Source organism: Ixodes scapularis, unplaced genomic scaffold (genome assembly GCF_016920785.2).
Source record: "Ixodes scapularis isolate PalLabHiFi unplaced genomic scaffold, ASM1692078v2 PGA_scaffold2__306_contigs__length_199485367, whole genome shotgun sequence".
NCBI lineage: Eukaryota > Metazoa > Arthropoda > Arachnida > Ixodida > Ixodidae > Ixodes > Ixodes scapularis.
The window spans coordinates 164,433,733-164,449,031 of NW_024609857.1; the positions used below are offsets into that span (position 1 = coordinate 164,433,733).

At 42.8% G+C, this 15,299-nt stretch overlaps 1 protein-coding gene across 1 annotated transcript; it reads right to left on the minus strand.

The window, feature by feature from the left end:
• Window positions 1-774: 774 nt before the first annotated feature.
• On the minus strand, window positions 775-6,252 carry LOC115332187 (indolethylamine N-methyltransferase-like). Its single transcript, XM_029994540.4, has 3 exons — window positions 6,120-6,252; window positions 4,609-4,816; window positions 775-1,735 (listed from the first exon to the last, which is right to left on the minus strand). The coding sequence occupies exons 1-3, from the start codon at window positions 6,250-6,252 to the stop codon at window positions 1,309-1,311; spliced, it is 768 nt and encodes a 255-aa protein (XP_029850400.2). The 3' UTR covers window positions 775-1,308.
• Window positions 6,253-15,299: the final 9,047 nt, after the last annotated feature.

Genomic DNA, 15,299 nt, shown 5'->3' on the forward strand with positions numbered 1-15,299 from the left:
ACACTCATTTACTTTCGCATTTACTCGCCGTCGTTTTGCCAATTTCAGCTTTTCCAGTTCGAAAGAACGCCTACCTGCTTGCGCGTCTGCTCACTGCAGCATGTTTCGTTGGCGTTGGAAGCCGGTGAAACAGTAGTAAGTTTTAGTATTTCATATACGCGCGAACGCAAGCGCTGTGCGTTTGCGTTAGCTTTGCGTGTTCCACGCTTCGCGTGCGCGGAGCCCCAAATTGCGGTCTTGGCTCGGAGCATGGCAACGATGCGCACGCGCAACATGGAGCACACCACCCTAACGCAAACGCACAGTGCTTGCGTTTGCTTCCATACGCAATACTAAAACTCTCTAATAAGACACAATCCCATACCGGCTGCAGAACCACGTTGGGACAGTGAAGAGTGTTGTTTGATATCGGAAATGGCATTTAGCGAGAATAGATTGTGTCCAGTTCCGCCGTGCCCGCTGAGCAGGAGAATCGGGGGACCCTCACTAGAGCGCTTCCCGTTTCCGCTGCGAGAGGGCGAGCAACGAGCTGGAGACGCGAATTCTTAGGTGAGCGTTCCTTTGTGAAATAAATGATCTGTCATTTATAGATGTGTTCCTATCGATGCCGGTTTTATAGTCAAAAATTTTATGCTGCTTATAAAAAAAAACAGCATAAAATATAGTAAGAATTGTGCTTTGTATTAAACAGCAATCAAATAGTTTCCCAATTAGTTTATCTACCTGGTTGGAGCAAGATTATATAGACGAGCCTAGTAGATATTTGCATTTAATACGAACATTTAGAGTAAAAAAAAAACTACAATGAAATCTAAATTCCAACGTGCGAGTTGAAAACCAAAATCGTGACAACATGTAACGGAGTTTCGTAGTCCTTAGGCTTGGAGCAGGTAGACATCTTTCAGAGTTGTCGAATATTACTGCAAACAGGAACTTTGTTTCACCTAAAGTCCGGACGTATGTGACGCTACGAGCTGATAGAATCAATTAAGCAGTGTGAAAAGCGCAAGTCACTGGGCCTTCTCTGTACGTGATTGGTTTAGCGATAATAGCACACGTACGGAAGCACGACGAATATCATGTTGCTGCACTTTTAAAGTTGGCTGGTGAATTCAGTCAGTCAATGCGCCGGCTGCATCCGGACTTGAAGTCAAATGGTGTACAGATAAAGGTTGGTCTGCTTTGACAGTTTTTTGCATTGAAGAGAGATAGTATAAAACCTGCCCGGGTACGGATGTTGGGAGTTAGAGGGGAGGATAGGAAAATGAAGTGTCTCGTACCAAGGGAGCCACAGCTTCGAAATCTAACTCAGGGTTTACGGGCCGCCAGGACAAACGGGAAGGCCTCTGGTCTTTCGGTATCAACCTCAACATTTTTGGCACTTAGCACTTTCACCTGAAAGCCGGCATCTGTCACGGCTTGTTTGACCACATTGTCAGTGACATTTGCATGGGGAAATGCAGCGGTTCCCACGGAATAGCCCTTGGAACCACCTATGCCCCCCAAAACGAGCAGGCCGCCAGGCTTCACCAGCGTTCCTACGTTGCGAACCGCCCTTCGAAAAGATTCGTGGTTTTCCGCGGCCGCTTCCAGACAGTTGCAGGAGAGAACGACATCGAAGGTTTCCCTGTGTTCCTTGGGAAGAACTCCGGGCTCCAGGACGTCGCAGGGAACCACCTTGCGGACGGAGGAACGTGCGCGCTTCAGAATCTCTAAGGCTCCTCTCTTGATGTCGCTGCAAAGCGGAAAGGAGATAATCTAGTCGGCTTATGTGGGAGAGAGAAAGGCCCATTCCAACACATCCTCGATAAGAAGTCTAAGCGGAGCGCAAATTCGTCTGCTTCTCGCACAGGAGTTGCGGTGATGTTCAGAACGCCGAGCTCTTTTTGGCTGATTAAAAAAAAGTCTCTAGGTACACCTAGGCATTTCTTATGAGTTGTGAATGCGAAAGCACGCACGCCGCTTTTCGCTGCCTTCTTTAATCTGCCATGTACAACACGCTTACCTTGGGCGTGGAACGGTGGAGCCGCTGCCTCGCGGACACGCAGCGCCATCGGGAGAGCGATCGTTCAAACGGTCGCGTGCCTTGCGGCGCGAGGAAGGAACAGACAGCAGCGTAGTTCCCAGCAGAAACGAACCCCTTGGTTTATTCCATGCGCCGTATCCATTGTCATGCGCCGTACAACCGATAAGTGGCGAGCGAACGCGGCGATCACTGATAACGCAACACTGTGATAACACAGTCTAGATGACACCCGACAAACGGACGCCGAGCGGCTAATGGGAGCCTCGTCGACGCGCGCCAGTCAATGGGATCGAAGTGTAAAAGGTGCCGTTGGCTAGTTTTGGCATGGTTTCATGAAGGTGCCGTTTTTTGCATTGTTTCAAAGCTGATGACGTCGGCTCGCTCCATGAGACAGTTAATGCTTTCGCATTAAAATAGTGGGTAGACCTCCAGGCATCTAGCATTGAGGTTTACCCACTTTCTTTTCAACCAAAGCAAATCAGAGCTCGGCGTCGTTCTGACGTCACCGCAAACCCTGCGTAAGAAGCACACGACTTGCACTCCGCATAGTGGGGGGGAAGAGATTTGTCTGCTTCTTGCGCACCTCGTGCATTTGTTTACCCCCTAAATTTGCCCACGTGATTTTGTATTCCCCTACCTCAACCAAGGACGGCGCCGGCTTGGCTTTCTCATGATCACGTGCTCCCGGAGCGTTCTTTATGTTGCCCCTTGGTTTGCGTTCCAGTGCGTCAAAGAGGTTTTAGAACACTTGCTCACCGCTGCGTCTGCATTCGGCTCTGACTCGTGTCTTTGCTGATTGAACACGAGTCGCAGCTTATAGCTGTTGTCACACTCGTGACCAATCCGTGCCCAGCGTTTGCCTTCCCGTGTGACGTCGAAAACGTAGCACTGCGGCCCTTTGCATTTAAGTGGTGTTGGCTGTTCACACAGGCACGTTGGCTTACGTTTTCCTAAGGCCCATACACAAATTTGCATCTGAGCGCGATGCGTTCAATTGCGGCAGGCTCCTGCAGAACGTTGCAAAGAGCGTTTATGCGAAGCTTGTACACACAGCATGCGTTGGAACGCAGCCGACCGATTTTAAATGCCATTCAGAACGTGCTATTGTAGCTTGCACCCACATTCTAAGAAAAGAATCTGGTTGGAAAACAAATCTTAGGGGTTCATCGGTCTGTCCATATTTCGCACCCTACAAGTTCCTTCAAGCCCCCCCCCCCCCCCCCCCCCCCCTAAAAGGGTGCTGAAAAGTTCTCCGTGTGGTCGCCATTTCGGTTTATGGCAAGCGGTTTGTCTTTGCCCTCTCCGTTTTTGAAAGCCGTTCTAGATTAGCTGGTGACGGGTGACGACCTTTCTTGAATACTGAGATTTCGTTATCCACACACCAGCAAAACAAGCGCACATGCTCGCACCGCCACGACGTGCGGCGCCGGTGCTGGACGGCATTGAAAACTATATTTCCTCTTTTTAAATACGGAAGAACCACAACACAATTGTAAAAGATCTGCGGAGATAAGCATGACTGATAGGTGGATTGCATGCACAAAGCCAAAGATACTTATATTGGCGAGGAACGCTTTTTGTACGTTGATGCTACATAGCGATCTTGGCGCGACTTCTTCAGAACGACATTTCTTGACTCCGAATATTTGAATGGACCGCAATTGCGATTGCCATGGCAAGTAAGACCAATCAGTAAATCGCCTTGAGAGGTTTCGACGTCTGTATGTTAATATCTGTTTGTGTCGAGCTAGCCGGCAAGGAAGTAAATGGCGCTATTTTTCAAGGATCCAGTAAATTTATTTTTGAACTAGAGTGCTAAAGCACAATCATGCCCTACTCCAAAACCCAGTATAACATTTCGCTATCTGCATTATGTAACAAGAAACCTTATTGGATTCTACCTGGATTTCATGTTTTAAACTGGATTTTAGGTTTCCAATAACATATCCAGTTACATTTCTTGTTCCATAGTCCAAATAACGAAAAGCTAATTTGGATTTGGGGTGGGGTGTTTATATTTGAAAGGTTAGTTGTGCGTTTTATTCTCAAAGTGCAAACGAATAAAGTATGTGACTAAAAAGCTGAATCACTTTGGTTCTCAGTTATTAAGCACAAGGAGGAGAGTGATTTGGTTGAAGCTGTTTTGCTTAATTTGAAGCAGGGAATCATAAAGTGAGCCTCCATTTTATTTAATATAAGCATATCTAACATAACCTGTCGTCCCTAAGCCAGACAGACGGTTGCCCTGTCGCACCACCGTAAACGATCATACCAAATAGGAACCGCATATAAGACCATTCAAAACAAATATAGTTCTTCACTATAAAACTCTCAAGCCCAAAGTCATGTTTCAATCTTTTTACTATCTCATATACAAATGATGCGGCACGCAGTTAGTCAAATGTCAACCCCACATAACGGAGCTTTAGTAGATCGTTTCGATACCTCGTATAACGATACCGGACAACGATATGATGTGCGCGGAAAGGCATCGGCGGAGTGTCGGGTATCGTTAGCGGAGGTATCGCCATGATCTACTAAAAGTACCTATTGTTTTATGAATTATATAAATGCTTACATACTCATAGCCCTCCAAGGCGGCAATTTTTTCGGCACCGATGGTCCAGTCAAATGCATCTTCATTGTTGTTGAGCCACTTGATGATTTCGAGCCTGTTGGCTTGGACCAAGTCGCTCAGCACGATGTGGTTGAACCGACTAGAGGCCAAAAGCGAGCCCCACAACATCGGGCCGCAGCCCACTTCCAACAGGGTCTTGCCCTGAGCCAAACCTATGTAAAGCAGGCCGGAATTTTATATTAGCCCAGCTTCACTAAGAGCAAATGGAGGTTATACATTTTTCAGCGATGGTTTAATAAGCATACCAGTTCCCTGATACCCTAGTTCTACAGGCAGCCTGAACCGCAGATAAGCATGACTAGCGTCAGATTTAACTGCGGTTTAGCGTACCCATGGAACTGGGGTATAGAGGGCAGTAATTTCTAAACACACTTAAGCGCAACTGCAGTTTAGTATGCCCGTTGGGCACTATTAGCCCTAGTTAAGCAGCACAGCTAGTTTCGGACCCGTCCGAAACTAGCTGTGCTGCTTTCATATCATAACATTTGATGTCATGTTTTAAGAGCAAAGCTCCTTAGGGTCTAGCCTTGTCCTTCCGTCCGTCCGTCCGTCCGGCCGGCCGGCGTCCGTGCTCACATAAAAGGAAAAAAGTGTTTGCGCAGTCGACAGGATTCGAACCTGTGCGGGGAGACCCAAATGGATTTCTGGTCCATCGCTTTAACCACTCGGCCACGACTGCGGGACGAGTAGGGGGCTCTGAGATGTGGTAGAAACTCAAGAGCTGGGGTTTCTGTCATGGATGAAACGTTGCATGTAGCCGCTCACCGTCTATACAGGAGTGGGCGCTGCGGTCAAATCCGTATATAATCGCGTTCAATTTTGCATGCATTGGCTCAACGTTTATAGACGAGAGGGCGCTGCGGTCAAATGCTCAAATGCGTATATAACCACGTTCCATACCACACATTCTCTTTCTGACATGGACCGTTGACTTAAGCGGTGGAGATGCGTTACCACGGCTTCTAGCGGATCCTAGTTGATCCGCTAGAAGAACCACTGGCTCTGCATTTCACCGACCATAAAGCAGAAATAATGAAGTCGAAACGTGACCCGGAACTCAGCACTACCTATGAGCAATAAAAAAATCAGCCCCATCAGCACTACCTATGAACAATAAAATCAGTATCATCAGCACCACCAGAGCTTCGCCCCACTCAACATCATTCACGACGTTGAGATGGGGTAATTTTTTACTTTTTCCAGGAGCCAATATTAGCCTATAAGACCAAAAATAATAATTCAATTACTTCGCAAAAACATGCTACTAGTAATTTGGGTTGCTTCATGTGTTTATTAATGTGTTTTAAAACTTCTGAGGCCAATCACTTATCAAACGTTCACACTTTAACACACAAATATAGAGTGCTAATGTAGATGTCCTTCGATAGTCAATCTCGGATCGTGCTACTCCAGAACACAGATGATTCAGCGTTACGAGCCCGGAGCATACTTTACCCGAATGAAAAATGAGATGCAGTTGTTCCACTTGAAAAGTTTCCACGTCCTCGTTCAAACGACCATACATGTCCAGATAAGTCCTCGCCTGAAAGTTTTCTTCGTAAGCCACCCTCAGCGCTTGGGAGTCCATGCTTCCTAAGGTGTCCAATCTGTAACTTCTGAAAACTATTGATTTTATTAGGTCAGAATATGTACCTCCCGATTCGAAAGTGTCAATGTACAGTTTGATTATTCGCAATAAAACACATTTCTATACTTATATTCTACAATTCAAGCTCAGTAGCGTGTGAGCATTCCACAACGTTCCCACGCTTAGTTTTGCATGGTACAGCCTTTTTTTTATATGCTAAAATCAGGGTGTCGAACCGGAACCGAACCGAACCGAAAACCGGAACCGAACCGGTATTTTTTCCGGAACTGAACCCGAACCCGAACCGTTATAATGTTATCGCGATGACCCCGAACCGGAACTGAACCGGAAAAAAATAACGGTTACCGGCTCATGTCAAAACGGTTCGGCCACGCGCTGTTGACAATGAATGTGCTATCAATGCCATTTGTTTTTTAAGTGCCGTCAACTGACATACACCTCGCTTACATATTTTTCTTCTCCACTCAGTCCTAGGAATATAAACGCTGCATCCATGAATCTTAACAAACGCTGCATCCATGAATCTTGACATAGGAACCAGTATTGTGCTGGTCGCGGCTTGCACGGAAGAAAGAGAATTGGAAGGCTGTGCAAAAAAACAAAAAAAAAAATCGCGTCACGGGTTTTCATTTTCCTACAATCTCGTAAATCCTAAATGCTGCTGTGTGCTCATTTCATAACACGTTTCTAGAACGCGCGAGTTCTTGAAGCTTGCTTCCATCGGAATGAGAAAAGAAAAGGCTGTGGAGTTTGATAATAATGCATCCGGTTTCGTATAGGCACTTAGAAGCTAACATATTTGTGAGAGAGCGAACTCTTCTATTTTAATATTTATCCTATTACGTCCTTCTGGCGTTGCGTTCGGTGAAGTGTTTTTCATATTCCGTATATTGTTTAATCCAAACTTCTTTAAGATTCTAATTTGGGTTACCGAAGGCTAGTTCAAATAAAGAAAGCTGTATTTTCTCCCCACTGTTCCTTCAATTGCTTACACGCCGAGGTGGCGGGATAGTTAGCGAGTTCTACTTGTAAGTGGGTTTGTAAGGAGGTCGCGGATTTTACAGCTACTGCGTCGGACCCAATTAGATGAAGTCTGAATGCGTAAACGTCGGTGAGGTAACCTTTGAGTGCACATAAAGAAACCATCCCTGGTAGAAATTCCTGAGCCTCACACTACGATGTATCCCGTTTCGTATGTGCTGATTTCAGATGTTTGATTTGTAATTTATTTTGATGTTGCAATTTGTCATTTATAATTTCCGAACCGGTTCGCGAACCGGTTCGCGGATCGAATTAATCGAACCGGAACTGAACCGGAACGAAATAAATTTACCTGAACCTAAACCGTAACCGAACCCGTATTTTTTTCGGTTCGACACACTGGCTAAAATATACAAAACGCCTTGAAAAGGTTGTTTTTGAAAAGTTTGCTCCGACGTAACGCATCAAAAAATAAAAAAATAAATATAGACTGGCTTCTCCAGGGAGGCGCAGTATAGCGATACAAATGTATCGCAATAATATTTTAGAGATACATTTAGCCTTTATATCAGTCCATCGCAATACGATTTTACAAGTGTGTTTTGTATTTCTTCATTGAAAGACATTTTCAGGTGTATTCCTGGTATCTCGACACTTTAGGGGGCGATGCATCTCGCTTCAAGTTATAAGGAATCGTTGCCTTTCAAACAAAAGTTCAAGTTGCCATTTTTCTTTTTGTCTTCTTGTCTTGAGAGGGGAGGGTGTTGTGCACTCTGAAACCCGGAGCGTCTGCTCTCCAGCAAAGCACTTGGGTGAGCCAATCGCTGCAATCTACCGAGTGCGCTCGACCAATGACTAGCCTGATCACGTGCTTAAGCCCGGAAAATAGCAGTCTGCTTCGGGACATTAAGTGTGACGCTTCATCGTTATCAGTGTCCTAAAGCAGACTCTTTTTTTCTAGGCTTCACATTATTAGTCTAGTCATTGGTCAAGCGCCTTCAGTGCATTGCAGCGGTTGACTCACCCAAGTGCTTCGCCGGAGAGCAGATGGTCCAGGTTTCTTAGAGTGAGAAGGGTACATGGAGGTTTTGTTTTCGTGGAAATCTGTCCCCTACATTAGACCTTTCATCGCTTGTCACCCGGGCGACAAATGCTGAGTCACTGAACTGTGGAAGCATGCTCAGGGTCTGATATACAACACACCAGAGCAACCGCAAGCGCATAAACCAGATTCGCATGAGGTGAAGCTTCTGCGCATGCGCCGTGGCGACAACAGCGCCACCGCAGGAGCGTGACGTCGGAGCTGCGTGTTGGTCTATACAATTAGATCTTCCTGTCTGTGCCTGTCTCTCTTATTCGCTCTTTTTGTCGGTCTGGATGCGTGTGCGGGCGCGCATACTTGTTTTTGCCTTGTTTTCTTCGCATTTTGATTTGCTTACATAAGATACCATGTAAAAGACGAAAAAGTGGATAATAGAAACAAAGCGCATCTCTCCGATAAGCGCGAAAGAGCACCGCATTTTGACCGTGTTCAAGTTGTCATGCATTTTTGTTTGCTTGAATTTTTTTATTACAAACAGAATTAATTCACATAAATAGCGTCCCATCACTGACAAAACAATAAATGAAAACGTATTTATAATATTAGTTTTGAGAGAATGGGTTTTGGGGGAAATGCATTTTTGTGAAAAAATCATCATGGTGACATTGATGCAGCTTAAATCACGAATTGAATCATCTTGATTTTTATCAATCATCCTGAACTCAATGGATTTGTGGTGGGTCCATTTGAAAATATCAATGCCTCGCGCGATTTTGTGAAAAGGTTCATTGGTTGCATCTTCTCGCCGGAAAGCAGCCTTCATTTTGGTTCGTTGAAGGTGTTATCTTTATTTCCTGAGATATATACTAAGCAGAGAGCAGCTGGGTGAACATTGGCAGGTCTGCGCCATCCATCGTGCAACGTCGCCCTCAACGTGTCGGCTCAAAGAGCCGAAGTTCCGTCCGTGCGCATTACTGCCACCACAGCTTTGCACGCCAAAGGGCGCAGCAGGCCTCTGAACCCGCCTCTCGCTGCCGAACGTCAGGTCATGTGGTTGTGACGTCATGACCCTATCGACCAATCCGGGTTTTTCCGTCACAACGCCACCGTTGCCGGCTTTTCTGTGACACGATCTCCTTAACGCTACGCTTTAAAACTGTTCTGGCAGATGAAAACAAAAGCAGCGGAAAAGGGATGACGATTTGTAGGGCACAGAGAGGGCAAAATAAATGTTTGTGCGAAAAGCCAGGGTGATCGAAGAGGGCAAAATGTGGATAGATGGTTGAATAATAACGGCTGTACCTTTTGTTACGGGCGGTAGCTTGCGCCACCTACCCTACCCTGTGCTCTTAGTTCGAAAAGCACAGAGTGATCAGACGGTCAATATTGAATGCAAAAACAAACTTTACCTCACGCGGTAGAAGAACTTGAAAAGAAAAGTAAAGAGTAGTGTCACTTTTTTTATTGAAAGTTATTTGTTGATTAATCTATGCCTCAAGCCCAAGCATTTATAAATGCAATAAGTGTTCAAGAGCGATCTTTTTTTTTTTTATTTGAAAATACAATTGACACTACTCAAGGAGCCATAGTAGGAGGAGGTAAAAACATATAAGCAAGATGCAGATTTCAAATGAAAATTCAATTAAGTACAAATTCAACAGCAGATACAAAATTAGCAACAGTTGTGTTGACGATGGCATCATTTGGTAACTCGTTCCACTCTTGAATTGCCCGAGGGAAAAAAGAATATTGAAAACACGCGTTTTTTAACCTGTATTGTTTTAACGCTCTTGTGTGGTTTAGACGCGAGAACCCGGTTGATAATGGTTGTATATGCCGTTAAGGATACTGAAAAGTAATCTTAATCTATCCATTTTTGCTCTCATTTGCAAAGGCTGAAGCTTCGCTCTAATAACTAATTCAGTGGACGATGTTTCTCTACGATAATCATTAAAAATAAACCGAGCAGCTAACTTTTGGATACTTTCACGTTCGTTAATACCGTTTAGTGTGAAAGGGCACCACAATGAACTAGCATATTCTAGCACAGGCCTAATACAACTTTTATAAGCAATAACTTTAGTGTCGAAATCAGTGAATTTTAATTAGCTGATTTCGCAATGCATTTTCTTCGTATGAATGTCCGTTTTATGGTATCAAAGGTTGATAATGTTGAAATTCTTGATACTTTGCGTATTTCTTTTAGTATTTTCATGTTTTCTGAAGCAGGGTACACTTCAGACTCATATGACGTTTTTGCCTATTTACAAGCTTTTTTTCCGAGAAAATGTGAGGGAGGGAGGGAGACATTTAGTGTTACTTAATCAGTCTCTCCAATGTTGTGTTATTCCAGATTTTACAGAAGTGAATGAATCTTTTGAATTCATTTTCTTTTATTCTTTTTGTTTACTCTTTTTACTATTTTTGTTTACTACTATGCTGACCTCCATCTGGAAATGTCGACGGCATGCTGTTTGTACTTGATAGGTTACTTAGTTTTGTTAGCAAGAATAAATGTACTCTTTTTCTAAGGGCATTTTAATATTGACGTATTAAAACATCAACTATGCACGATGAGCTATTTTTTTTTTGTTGTTGTTGTCATATCAAATGCTTTTGAATGTGTTACTGCCGGTGTTTACTTTGCCACAAATTGTGCCCAGAAAGATATTTCTATTTCAGGTGTAATTAGCTGTGATATTAGTGACCATTTACCCGTCTTCCTCTTTAGTAACACACGATGATCGAGTCAACCTCGAGAAAAATGAGAAAGCTTTAGCCTGCGCGCTATTACACCGCAAAGTCTGCAGTCATTCAAGAACTTTATTTAAATCACTAATTTGACCACGGGATACGCTAATAATTCAGCTGATGCAGCATGCGATACATTTCTGGAGACATTCTGTGAAATTTATCGTAAAACCTTCCTGCACGAGTTCATCGAGCCTGACAAAAGGTAAAATAAAACTCCTCTGGGTTTCACATAATTTGTTGAAAACAAATTATAATAAAAATACTTTGTACCATAAAATTATCCGATCTAAAGATAGCGAAGACCTGTAAAATTTTAAGATGTACAGAAACAAATTTTACGCATTGATGAAAAAAAAAAAGGCTATAGGCTTGAATATTACACAAAACTGTTTAATAATATACCAAAAAATAAGGCAGAGAAACAAAGGAAAAATATTGATAGTGTCTAAAAGCCTTACGATCAGAAAGCCGTAAGCTGAAATTCAGCACTGTTGAGGAAAAGTTGTCTGGTACGCCGCTTCCGAATACTTTCAGTGACTGTTTGGTCAATCTAGCCACGAGCAATTCGAGTGTAACTTGAAGACTCATGTGACTATATTTTTGAATATATGCAATATTTTTTCTTACGTCCAAGTGATAAAAATGAAGTTATAAAAGCGTTTCGAAGCATAAGTAATAACAAAAAAATCCGTAAATAACCTGAACACAAAACCAATCAAATTCGTTATTGACTTACAAGCTGTATCATTAACGTTTATATTCAATCTTTTGATGTATTTGGCTGAATTGTCTAGAGTTACTCAAATTGCTAAAGTTGTTTTGATATAGTAATTTAACCTAACAAATCATAGTATATTTTTAAATAAATTACAAGACTAAGGTCATGCACTCAATTTAGTTAAATCATACCTGTATGAGCGAAAACTATTTGCTCATATCGATGATTTAGTATCATCCATAAGAGTGATTACAGGTGTACCTCAGGGTAGTGTCTTAGGTCCCTAGTTAGTCCTCATAATTGCTAACGATATAGAACATTGTTTTCCCGACTGTAGAATTATAGCCTTTGCCGATGACACTACATTATTTTTCAAAGTCAATAGGTGTGACGAGATTGAAAAGACGGCGAATCTTATGCTCTCTCAACTACACCAACAGACAGAAATAAATCGATTATGAATTAACGCAAACAAAATAAACTGCTTGCTGCTAAGGGCTAAAAAAGTTGCAATTAAATCTGACGTAATTATCTTTTTTTTGGGGGGGGGGTATGTAATTGAGGTAGTAAAGGCCTTCAAGATATTAGATGTTATTTTTACAGACAACTTATAATGGAATGAACACGTCGACTACATTCATGAAAAGGTGAGAAGTGCTGTTGGTACTGCAGTGTCCAGATACCGAACAATTTTCACCCAGTAAGTTAAAATGGTAATTTTTAATGGTTTTGTGCAGTCATACGTTTTGCATTATCACATTGTATGGGGTTTAACTAGCCTACAAAATATAAACAATCTTCTTACTCTGCAAAAAGAAAAAAAAACACGAAGACTGGTCGCAAATATGCCATACTTTTTTCACACAGATGCTCTTTTTATTCAATTTAAGGTAGTTAGAGCTAGGAATCTACATTATCTACCTCATAATTTTCATAAAAATGTTAATTAATGCAAAACGAAAGACACCTCAGTACGCAGGGTTAGGTAGGGGAGTTATTATTTCGCTGCGTTAGATAAGAACTGAACGGGAACTGCCATCTTGGAGCTGAGGCCTTTTCAAGCTGCACTTGTTGCGGCTTTTTGCCCTAGCTATGATATTTCTCTGCGAAACAGAATAAAAATGATTGATTGATTGTGCTGCTCCAGACGACCAGCGAAAAACATATATTTGAACACAATTACGCCCAGTGAAAAGACGCGCGCTCAAGAAAATTCGATCCCGGAGCACGCCAAAACGGTGACTTAAATTCGCCCATGAGGCTTGAACAAACCTGTACGTCCGTTAGATTACCTAGCGACGCGTCAAGCGGAATTCGCTGCACGTGTTGGGCTGGTCGTCTGCGCCACGTGTCGCCCTTTTCAGAAACGGAAGTTTGAAGTGCTAACTCACGGAAGTGGTCTGTCACTCCGTAATCCAGGCGAGTAGAAAAAAATTGGCAGCTACCTCTACCTTCCATGTGATGCATGATATGCATGACAGGGAAGTGGTGGGAAAATGAATGTGTCGCGTGACCTATATTTTCCCGCTAAATTTAACGGGGAAAATGAATGGTCGTATAGGTCACGTGAGGTCAGGTCTTGTGACGTCGATTTTCCCCGCTAAGTTTAGCGGGGCCGCAGGATTGTTGTCTGGGTCACAAGACGTGAATTTTCCCACTTATATTTAGGGGGTAACTGAATTTGTGTAAAGGTCACGTGACGTCGATTTCTCGCTAAATTCAGTGTGGAAACTGAATTGATGATTTGGCCAAAAGACGTGTATTTTGCCGCTAAATTTAGCGGTGAGACTCAGTTTACGTATCAGTCTCGTGCTGGTCAATTTCCTCAAAGTTGCGTCACACTTTCCCCCGCTAAATGTAGAGGAAAATGCACGGACGGATAAAATTTGTGAGTGGTGGTGGTTGGGGGGTGGTTATCGTTACAAAGCATTTCAGGCTCTAATACTTTTAATGACTGCAGCAAGTCTTGCATTGCCTTTGGTGCCCTAGGTTGGATTTGTTTCTGCAATTATCGTGGTAGTTGATGAGGGAAGAGCGCTATGGATGCTGATGTTTGCCATTTGGGCTCATCAAGTCACAGTTGTTTCCTCTTTTCAACAAAAATTCTCGAAGAGAGTTTTAGACTTGTAGTTAAAGAACGTTTTTTCGTCCCAGCTTTATCAGCATTGCTTTGAAAAGTAATCATGAACTTGAATCTTAGTGTTCCCCTTGATTCGTTCGCACCGTCAACCATTGCCATAGCTTAGATACTCCTCCAATAAAAAGCGCATATTTTGAATGCTCACACTCTGAGGTCTAGAGGTTTTTCTCCAAGGCATACTCGTAAAAGGCGATCCAACCTTCAGGACTGGTCGGCTGTCTGCCGAAAATGCCTGAATTCATCATCTGAGACCTCGGATTTTTAAATTTCGACGTTGAACGAAGATGCCAAAGCTTGGATAATGACGTTTCGCTGCTCAACTCGGTTTTCGTGAACTTGAATCGCTTGCAACACTCGTGTAACATGAGAAGTGTATGAGAATTCTCGCAGAATTTGTATGTTTAGCGTCCATTCGCTGCACTGCAAGCATGTATAATACAACCTCTTGGGTGCTCATCTTAAAATATCTATTCGCTATCGGCTCCCCTGGGTTAACTGTATCTTACTTAGAATTAGCTGCTGGGGTAGCTGGCAATGCATTACAGGGGACAAGAGCGCAAAAGACACGGACAAGTAGAACAAGACAGGACAGGACAAAGCGTTACTATCAACTGGCGTTTTTTAATGTGAAAGAGGAGAACAAACTTGGATTCTTTTAGTTCTCCTACTTGTCCGTGTCTTCTACGCCCTTGCCCTCTATAATGCATTCTTAACTAGCCCAGCAGTTAATTCTGATACAGTTTCTTTCTTCTACATTGGGCCCTTTTCCATGTGTCTCCCCTGTGGATTTTCCTTCCTTTAGTTTCTTTCCTTTGACTGCAACCTTCCTCTTCCTTTTCTATCACTAAAAAAATCTCCAGGTTCGTTCTCCTTTTCATATTAAAAAACGCTAGTTGATAGTAGCTCCTTGTCCTGTCTAGGGATGTCGCGAACCACCCTATGTTCGATTTCAAAAGGTTTCGTTATTTTCAAAGCGAACTGAGGTTCGAATTCGAAAAATTTTGATATTTTCGTATCGACCGAGGTTTGAATTTAAAAAATTTGCCACTTTCGATCACAGTGGAGTTTCGAACCCGAAAAGGTCGAAGCTTTCACAGTTTCTAAAATTTTGGGTTCAAATATTTCAAATATTTCCTTACTTGAGGTTCAATAAATTCGAAGATTTCGAACTTTCCAAACTAGAAATCGAGATATTCAAAAATTTCAAGTTTCCTGGGATCTGAAATTTTAAAAATTCGAAGATTTCGAAATTCTTTGGATATAAAATTAAAAAAATTCGAACGCTTCGAAGTTTTATAGACATAAAGTTCGAAAAATTCGAAGATTTCGAACTTCTTTCTTCATAAAGTTCGAAAAGTTCAAAGGTTTCAAATCTCTTTTAACGCTAAATT

Excerpts from the sequence above, each read along its gene's own strand:
- LOC115332187 (XM_029994540.4), bottom strand. The coding sequence starts at position 6,252 with ATGGACTCCCAAGCGCTGAGGGTGGCTTACGAAGAAAACTTTCAGGCG. Across the intron at positions 4,817-6,119 it reads GCATCTCATTTTTCATTCGG|GTTTGGCTCAGGGCAAGACC; the intron begins GTAAAGTATGCT and ends TGCTTTACATAG. Across the intron at positions 1,736-4,608 it reads GCCGCCTTGGAGGGCTATGA|CGACATCAAGAGAGGAGCCT; the intron begins GTATGTAAGCAT and ends TCCGCTTTGCAG.